This window comes from Populus euphratica, unplaced genomic scaffold (genome assembly GCF_000495115.2).
Source record: "Populus euphratica unplaced genomic scaffold, PopEup_1.0 scaffold156.1, whole genome shotgun sequence".
In the NCBI taxonomy this organism is placed as follows: Eukaryota; Viridiplantae; Streptophyta; class Magnoliopsida; order Malpighiales; family Salicaceae; genus Populus; species Populus euphratica.
Window position 1 is genome coordinate 917,469 of NW_011499931.1, and position 9,939 is coordinate 927,407.

General features: G+C 35.7%; 2 protein-coding genes across 3 annotated transcripts; both read left to right on the forward strand.

The window, feature by feature from the left end:
- Window positions 1-290: 290 nt before the first annotated feature.
- On the forward strand, window positions 291-5,645 carry LOC105136075 (regulation of nuclear pre-mRNA domain-containing protein 1B-like). 2 transcript variants are annotated; one of them, XM_011041262.1, is made up of 8 exons: window positions 291-635; window positions 1,018-1,265; window positions 1,716-1,871; window positions 1,999-2,158; window positions 2,323-2,465; window positions 2,829-2,864; window positions 4,647-5,112; window positions 5,204-5,645. In XM_011041262.1, exons 1-8 carry the CDS (start codon window positions 560-562, stop codon window positions 5,446-5,448), a joined length of 1,530 nt encoding a protein of 509 aa, XP_011039564.1. In that variant the 5' UTR covers window positions 291-559; the 3' UTR covers window positions 5,449-5,645. The 2 variants fall into 2 exon arrangements, with proteins under 2 accessions (XP_011039564.1, XP_011039565.1); XM_011041263.1 differs by having other exon boundaries at window positions 4,647-5,088; window positions 5,180-5,645.
- Window positions 5,646-7,468: 1,823 nt separating this feature from the next.
- On the forward strand, window positions 7,469-9,599 carry LOC105136074 (60S ribosomal protein L30-like). The gene is made up of 6 exons (XM_011041261.1): window positions 7,469-7,580; window positions 7,670-7,713; window positions 7,836-7,941; window positions 8,059-8,160; window positions 9,188-9,256; window positions 9,359-9,599. The coding sequence occupies exons 2-6, from the start codon at window positions 7,693-7,695 to the stop codon at window positions 9,397-9,399; spliced, it is 339 nt and encodes a 112-aa protein (XP_011039563.1). The 5' UTR covers window positions 7,469-7,580; window positions 7,670-7,692; the 3' UTR covers window positions 9,400-9,599.
- The last annotated feature ends 340 nt before the right edge of the window (window positions 9,600-9,939 follow it).

Sequence of the window (9,939 nt, forward strand, 5' to 3'; positions counted from 1 at the left end):
TTTAATCACCGCCCATTAAATACCTTATAAATCTAGTAGGTATGTAAGACATCACAGAGATGATAAATATGCATGTTAATAAATATGCATGTTAAGAGTGCGAATTTATGACAATAAATTTTCTTTTTTTAATCATCTGAGTGTTTTTTTAAATAGGTCAGCAGGTTGAGAAGTATCCCAATGTGTATTTTTATATTTATTTAAATATATATATTAATATTAAAAATAATTTTTTTAAAATAAAATAATTTTATCTTAATACATTTTAATATAAAAAATACTTAAAGAAACAAATCTTTGACTCCCATTTCCCTTTCTTTTATTTTATAAACGTCGTCGTTTCATTCTCTCTTCTCAAATTAACTTCACTCTATCCCCTTTCTTCGCTGCTAAAATTCTAGGGTTTAAAGATTGAGACTTTCATCAGTTTGGATAGCTGCAGCTGTGCTTTTATGATCGCAAGTTTCTGTTTTCAGTTCACTTTATAAAGGGTCTAGCTTGGTATCTACAATTCAAGTGTTTTCTTTAGGGTTTGGTGGAGGGTATTGTTTAGGGTGATATGAATAGTGCATTTAGTGAACAGATACTTGTAGATAAGCTTTCCAAGCTCAACGGCACCCAGCAGTGTATCGAGTGTATCCTTCTTTTTCTTGTATTTGTAATTAATGAATTCCGCATCTTCTTTTTAGTTTCTTTTTACAGCTAACAAATCGGAAAGCTTTTGTGATGATTTTGTACTTTATGCTGTTTCTGGACAGCCTATTATTTATATTACAAAAAAAGGACAGTGCATAGAGTCTATTTTGATTTTCTAATCTATTCCAAGGTCACTGTTTGGTGTACTTTGTATTGATTCCTTTTCATTTGGTATTTCTGCTTTAATGTTCATGATGAAGTTAGAGGAATGGTTCGGACATGTCTATCTCTGACTATTCCTGTTTCTTACCAAAATTGTTGAGTAATTGTTTTGATTATGTGTTGACTTTGTATGCGTGCTACCTTAACTTTATTGCATAGCTTTGTCTCGGTGGTGTATACATCACCGTAGCAAAGCAGAATTAGTTGTTGAGACATGGAATAAACAGTTCCACAACTCAGACATGCTCAAGAAAGTACCTCTATTGTATCTTGCAAATGACATCCTTCAGAACAGTAAGCGGAAAGGAAATGAATTCGTTGCGGAGTTTTGGAAAGTTCTTCCTGCAGCGCTAAAAAATGTAGTTGAAAAAGGTGATGATCGTGACAAGAATGTCGTCTCTAGATTGGTAAGTTTTTATTTTTGTTGGGGCAGCTGATTCAAACTTTACGACACAGCACCATTTTTTCTGTATAAAAAATGTGCTCATAGAACTATTGGAATGCAAAGGGGTGCTATTGTGGATGTGGAACATAGTTAATTAACGATTATCTTATATTTCTCTGTCAGTCTCTTTTCGAGCAACGCCTTATTTATTGCCAGTCCAGGATTTTTTCAATCCTCATTTAGTTGGATTTGTTACATGTAATAACATGGCTGATAAATAAAAGTGCATCCTATGCCCAAAAATAACATGGGTGGAAACAAAAGGTAACTGAATGTGATTATATGTTAGTTGAGCATCGACAGATGTATAAGATGCCAACATGATTTTGTTGATGTGCTTATTGGTGTAGTATCTCTTAAGAAGCCAGAGAGGTGATTAAGATTACTGGACTTGTGTTAACGTGATCACCAGGTAAATATATGGGAAGAAAGGACAGTATTTGGGTCACATGCCCGGAGCCTCAGAGAGGTAATGCTTGGAGAAGATGCACCTCCACCCTTGGAGCTCAGCAAAAAACGTTCACGCACTCTGAAAAATACAAAGCGAGATTCACGATCCATTAGAACGGTTGGACCAAGGACCTTGTTTCTCCTTTTCTTCTATTTGGTTTAATGTGCTTGCATTGTTTATGTATTGTCATCCTCTTTTTTCCTGATCTTTTATCTCACTGTTGTGTCATTGCTCCGGGAACCAGAAATTTTCTATTGGAGGTGCTGCTGAAAAAATATTATCTGCATTCAATTTGATGGTTAGTGAGCAGCCCAATGAAGAGGCAGAGATGAGGAATTGCAAGTCTGCAGTTCGTCATGTGAGGAATATGGAGAAAGATGTTGATATTGCCTGTAGTAATAACGGTAAGAGAAATGAACTTGAAGTTCATATAGAGACAATTAAAGTGGTTTCTTGGGAATGTTCCCCAGCTTTTCAGACATTACATGTTTCTCCTGAAATGCTTTCACAGCCTGAGTTTTGACTTTCAAAATTTGTGGGCCTCTGAAGCACAATTCTTTTTGCTTAGATAAAGATCCAAAACGAAAAACATTGGCTAAGGAGCTAGAGGATAATGAGAATCGTTTGAAACGAAGTATTGAGAAACTTAAATCAGCTAAAGCAAGTAGAGCAGCACTTGTCTCTCAGTTAAAAGAAGCTCTACAGGAACAGGTATCTGATTGACTCATCACCTTCACTTGCTATTTGAATGTCAATTATCAGCCTTTGCACAGTTTGCCTTTATATGGAGTGTTTGGTCAGAGAGGATCTATAGAAAATCTGTGATAAAACTGTTTTTGGTCTCATTTCAGAGCAAAGTTGCTGGAGATTTTATAGATTTTCTCCAGCAGTTGTTGAGCATGATTGAAATGCCCTTCTCTATTAGTGTTATTTTCTAGTAGAGGAGGATGTCTTGCCCTCCTTGTATTCTTCTATGGATATTTTCCATTGTTTTTGTGAATAAATGAGATACACATGTTTTTGAAATTCTGTTCGCTTTAAATTTTACTCGTTTATTCATTTTTATGTTTCAAGGAATCTGAACTGGAGGGAGTTCGGACTCAGATACAGGTATGGATTTTGCACTTCCTGAGCCTTGAACATTTATTCTGTTTTCACTTATTTTTTGCTGGGTTTTGATGGTCAAAAGGACATATAGTAGAATGTGCATTTATGTCACTGTGTCAATCTTGATGATTTTTTTTTTCCTGATTGAATATCAAGATAGTACATTTATGCTATGATACACGTTCTAGTTAATTGTTAGCCTTTATGAATGCTAAATGCCTTTTATGTGATCTAATTATACTTGCTTGGCTGCTGACATCTATTGAAACCAGAGGCAAGGCCACCTTATAACTAGGGGTGTCAATTGACATCCCCCAATTAGGAAACATTGTTAGAAGTATGTTGTCATATTGCTAAAATTTAAGGTTTTTTAAGGTCATGTATCAAAATGGCTTTATAGCTGAATTAAATTGTATGGGGTCATTTTAGGAGATTTGCCTACAAAAATAATTAAGTACTATTAAATGAACATTAAATTGGTGTTTTTCTATCTTTTTCAAGCATTTTACCTTGTATAGGATATACAAAATCACACTTTCCTTTAAAATTTAGTGATAAAAAATTCATTAACATAAAAGAACCTTTTCTAATCTAAAAATTTAGTATCATCTTATTTACCAAATTCAATTATGCTTTTTTTTTTTTTTTTAGAATATATATCATGTAGTCAGCTTAAGTTCTTGAAAAGAAGTCATCGCTTAACTACATGATATATATTCTTAAAAAAAAGCCTAAATGAATTTGGTAAATGATTAAGGTCCACTCTTCTTTTTAGTTCTCCATTTCTTTCTGTTCTTTAAAGTATTTTCTTTCAAATAAGATTTTAAACCTTGATCTCCAAATTAATGAACTGTTAATTCAATTCTAAATAGTTTATTTTTTATAAGATATTATTTACTTTTATTTGCTGTCTATTTCATACGTTATGTTTGTTTTAATTACATACTATTTATTAAGGAATTGGTTTCTTGACAACTTGATGTTTTAAGTTGATTATCTATTATAGACAAGCATCAAAGATCCTTAATTGATCCTGCTGGAAAAAAAATTCGGGCATGTCATAGGTTGAAACTGTTGTCATGGTTAGTTGGTAGTCATATAATTTCTGGAAATGTAGATGTACAAGACTTAAGTTGTATCATAAATACTAGCCTATAAACATGATGAGTTAGGGCGAACATTTGCCAACAACTGTTGAAGGCATTGATAATGCTTAGTTGAAAATTCATACCTTCTGTTACTAGGTATTCTAGAGTTCGAGTGAACTTACTAATGGTGGATCCTGGATATCCTTTCTACTCTGATTAATTTGGAGGAGCATATTTGTTGATATGCCACTGTATGAAATGCAAAAGATTTTGCCTGTTCTTTATACCCTTGATTGAACCAACAAACCTTTAATTTTTTTGTTGTTTTAAAACCAACGCCAGTCTTTACATTCTCTTTTAACTCTTTGTTTTTTGGATGCTAAATTAGTTTACCTTTTCATATACCCACAAAGAAAAACTTTGGCCTGCACATTCTCGTAACACTGGCATATTCAATGAATTTTCACAATTTTGGGTGTTTTAAAGATCAGTATGCTTTTAAGCCGATTTGAAATGTGGGGCCCTGCAGATGCAAGAGGTTTGATAAGTTGTGATCTATCTACCAAGCAGTGCTACTCAGAAATCCTAATCCCAGTCATCTTCAGTAATCTAGACTCTTGTTTGTCATCGACAGGGCTATATCTTAGTGTTGCGATGATTCATGGAGCAGTTGTTTTACTTATTTTGTCAATTTCAGGTCGCACAGGCACAAGTAGAGGAAGCCAGCAAGATGCGAAGGCGGCTTAATGGTGAAGTATCAAAAGCATCTAGTACAACTACAGTACCAATTGATTCAAATGCAAAAGCAGGACAAACACCCAAGAGGACAGCTGCAGCTATTGCTGCGGAGGTTGCAGAGAAGCTTGCAGCTTCCTCCTCTTCTCAAATGATAATGCACGCTGTTCTCTCTACATTTGCCGCTGAAGAAGCAAAGAATGCTCCAAAACCTGAAACCTCTTTACCTGTTTCGGATCCAAATGTTTTTATGCTAGCTCAGCCACTTACAGCTCCAACAACACATTCGTACCAGTCAGTTTTGTTGACCCAACCTACAATGCAGATCCAGACTCCAACCACTCAATCTCAATTTCACATTCTTCCCAACCCATCCTCTCAGCCTTATATACAACCAGGGGGAGGGATTGCAGCCCCGTATGCTTATGGTAACTTTTCTGTGATGCCTCCAGGATCACCCCCACCCCCACCCCCACCCCCTAAGGAACGACTAAGGGATTGCAGCCCCGTATGCTTATGGTAACTTTTCTGTGATGCCTCCAGGACCACCCCCACCCCCACCCCCACCCTATAAGGTTAGTCAAACCATGCCCTTGGCTCAACAACCATCGCAAATGCCTCAGCAGCAACCGTTACCAGTGGCACAACAGGAGGCCCCAATAAACCAGAAACAACCCAGGTCTTTAACTCAACAAACCCTGGGTGCTAATTTCAGACCTCAACCACCTGGATTGGAGTACTATGGCCACCCATCTCATTCTTAGTGAAAAATCGTACTTTTAGGTAGCCAGATGTAATTATCTTGTTTCCAACAGAATGAGTATCTTGAGTAATTTGAAATTTAGTTCGTGCAAATTGTTCTCGCAAAGGCTCCTGCACACAGAAATGTGACAAGAAGTACAAATAACTCGGCTGGTAAGCACAGATTCTTAATTATTGAGAAATCATGATTGATTATCCCTTGAATACTTGTCGCTTGATATGACGATGTACAGGCATGCAAAAGAGACTGATGAAAAATGTTAGAAGTTAAAACTGAGTAACAAGCATGACATACAACTATATATGCTCGTTGAAAGAGAGAAGCATGGAGACAACGGAATATCGAGAACCTCTTGTACAGCCCCTTCTTCCAGCTGCAGTGACAGATATCCATGGGAAAAGCTAAACGACCTGCTCCTTTCTTTTTCGCCATCCTTTGCAAGTATAGTTGTCAGATTCAAGGCCTCGATTATAGATCTAGTTGGATTGACCCAGGAGAGATCAAACATTGAACATATATAAGTATATTAACTGTCAAATTACTTTGTAATTACATCCACAGTCGATCGATAATTGCCTATACGAAGAAAAAATAGTTCAATAATTCGAACCCAACATGCCACTTATGCTTTTCAATGTGTTATCATTAAATATAATATTAAATTAAATATAATATTAAAATCAATTTATATCTTTAATGAAGCAACGGGTTGATTCACATGCTAAAGTGTTTGTTCTTTTTAAATAAAATTTTGAGTTAGAGTTTTGTGAGTAAAATATATTATCATTGAGAGAATTTTATTTTTTAGTATATTAACCCGGCTTGATCGGATTAATTGAACTCTAATAAACTTTTAAGTAATAAAATTAAAAATTAAAAAGAAAACGAAAACTTTTATTTTTAAGAGAAGGCAGCAAGGATTTTTCATGTAAATCCGAAGATAAAAACTACTTTGACCATCTTTCGAAGATGGATCCAGGAACAACATTGATCGCATAATCGAGGCCTGAGTTCCAGCCTGCATTTAACCAGGATAATTCCTTACTATTTTCCTCTCTGATCACATGATTATTATCATATCAAGAAATCATCTTATTCAAAAACTTAAATAGATGCGAGACTTTAAAAATAATTGTACACTACTTTCTAACATGATTCATATGAATAAATCACTTCAACTGTCTAGCATGTTAGTTATCCATGTAACTCTGTTATTCACTGGTCTTTGGATGGATGTATCAGAACCCAATGCTTTGTTTTTGCAGCATTGGTCAGTGGAAGAAGCCATTGAGACACCAAATGTTGTTTATAACCTTCAATGGCCACCAAATGGAGGACGCCTTTTGGTGGCCGAGTTCGGTGACACTCGGAAAGTGAAAATGCTTGTGGATGCTCCTCTTCAGTCTCCAGCTGCGCCAGTCACTCCTAGTGCGGCTGCACAACCTCCGTCCACCCTGCTGCCACAGCCAGCTTTATACTATAGGAAACAACTTCCACTTTCACAGCAACAGTCTATCCCACCCCATGCCGGGGAACGAGTCGATCATCCTTCACCCTCTCCCCTTCCCGAGAAACATATATGATCCACCAATTATGGAAAAGTTGACAGTTAAGTCACCCTTGTATATTGTCACTCTATACATGAGATCTTCACCTCAGACAGCTACTCGAGTCACTCTGGACGACCTCATTCGGATCCTCAACCGAATTCCTTGGCATGGTCAACATGTTTTAAATAAAGCATCGTGCTGACTCTAAAGATATAATATCCAAGTTTCAGCCTAAAATCACCCTTCACAGTCACATTTTTTTTCTTACAAGAACAATACCATTGATGTGGTAAATCCTGATGACCTGGACACAATTTTCTCCATGGCCTTTGCCTTCGCTTAAGAACATAATTTGATTTCCCACATTACTTAAAAAACAAATTGTAGGGATGGAATTAGACTAATTTTATCTTCGAGGACTAGCAGATGGAAACAATAATCAGCACATGCGAACTGCACGTGGGCAAGCAAGACATTTATTAGCGAACGAAACACACAAGCCCTAGTGCTCTGTGCATCTGCCGTCAAGCTTCTAGGGTTTCTTTCAGCTTCAGATTCTAAATCTCAATAAACCCTAAGCGCTGTAAGCTTTGTTACGCTCTCATTGCATCTCAATAAGGCAAATTCTTCTATTGTTAACTTAATTTCCCATCAAACTCTTATTTTTTCCAGGAAAACAGCCGAACAGCATCAAAATGGTCACAGCCAAGAAAACTGTAATCTCTTCTCTTCCATTTCCTCTTAATTTCACTTGTTTCTTTGTTTAATTGAAAATTTGATTATTGATTATTGATTTTGTATTTTAATTTTTTTGTTGCTGCTGTTGTCAATTTTATAGAAGAAGACCCATGAGAGCATCAATAACAGATTGGCTTTGGTGATGAAGAGTGGAAAGTACACTCTTGGTTACAAAACTGTGCTTAAATCTCTAAGGAGCTCCAAAGGTTTTATTTATTTATTTAACATTACTAACTTTTCATTTCTGTATCTGAGATCTTAATTTTGATTTTTTTTTGTTTATATTTTAATTTGGGGTTATTTGGTGATCGATATTTATGCAGGAAAATTGATTCTATTATCAAACAATTGCCCACCTTTGAGGAAATCCGAGATTGAGTATTATGCTATGCTCGCAAAGGTTGGAGTGCATCATTATAATGGCAGTAAGTTCTTGTTCCCTTTTTATGGGCTTTTATGGTTTTTTTTTTTTTTTGCGTCAACATCTATTATAGATAGAGAACGGTTTTGGTCTAGTACTAGTATTCATGCTATAACTTTAATGCATTCATATTAGTGGATATCATGCTTGTGATTACAATGCTGTAATGAATTTTGCTTGGTTTTATCTATGCTGAGACATCATGATTTTGTTTATCGAGATGATGCTCCCTTTTTTTTTTTACTTTTTTATTTAAAAGATTTTGCAACCTCGAGTCCTTGACTGCGTCTAAGAGTTTGAATTTGATCGAGCCGTTACTGAACTTTCAGTCTGTGCAGTCTCATTATTATATCATTATGTGTAGCCCCTAGGAGTTTGAAGAATTCTTTATTAGATGCATGGAACATATGGCTTATGAAACTTGTGACTTCAATCTGAATTTATGGACCTTTGACAAATCTATGTTGGGAAACTTACATGGTTTTGAGACAGCATATAGACCAACTCTAGTCATCTTGCATCTTGTTACTGTTTGCCATTATCTCTTGATTTTGTTGTGCCTCGGTACAATAGCTAGTTTATACATTGAGTTATCTAGGTTTCACATGTTTTTGGGAAAAACTCATGTAATCCATGAGTACCCGCCATCCATTTAATATTAACCACATGGGCAAGTTGATATAGTCACTTTGAATTTGATATGCTTTTCATCTCCGTTTTTATATTTTGTTTTCATTTTGTTAAATCACTTAGTATCAATTTTAACATGATTGTCAATGTGTGTTTGGCTTCATTTAAGAGGATGTTGTGCTGAATGATGAGCACCCCTGGAATATTGGAGTTTCCCCCTATATTTGTTGCAGGACACCTGGAGTTTGGAAATAATTGTCTGGCCTTGAACAATCAAATGATTTTGATTTTCTTACCTGTAGCCATAGGCAGGCTATTTTGCCATGTTTTAGCACTGTTGATTTTGAAACTGCGCTCTTCTTTCCCTCGCCTCCTTCATGCCCCCTTTTTCCTTTTTGCAGACAATGTTGATTTGGGAACTGCTTGTGGCAAGTACTTCCGTGTATCTTGCTTGAGCATTGTTGATGCAGGTAGTGCATTAAAAGATTATTATGTCTAGAACTGTATATTTTGGCATTATGTTGATGCCATTGACATTTTTCTGAATGCCGCTCTTTTCTTTTGTGTTACAGGTGATTCTGATATCATCAAGACAGTCCCTGGTGATCATTAAGCAGGTCATTCTTCCAGTCCTGTTAATTTACCGCAGAGATTTTTTTTCCCCTTCCAACTTTAGAATAGTTTGGAAACTACAACAATTGTCAATCCTTCAGTTTGGATTTTATTCCCGTCTGCTGTGCACTCAAGTGGCAAGTTTTGATTCAGATATTTGATACAGCAAGCTTTCTGTTATGAACCACTAGTTTTCTGAAATTACCCATCCAGATATGGCTCCACTTATGCACCGCACGATTTTGGCGTAGCAGTAAAAAAATTGAAAATGTAGTTGATTCGCTATTATATTCTTGGTTGTGAGTTCGTGAGTGTTTTTTACCTTTTGGTAGCTCTTGATTTTGGACATGTGCATGGTGAGTTAGTGATTTGGTTCTACCATTGTACACTGTTTTCATGTATGAAATGTATGAAATGATTTTGGCTTTATGCTTGCTTGAAAATGTATGAAATGATTTATTTTTTTAGATTTTTCTTTGTTATTTTTAATATAAATATATTAAAATAATCAAAAACACCAAAAAAACATCAAAACGATTTG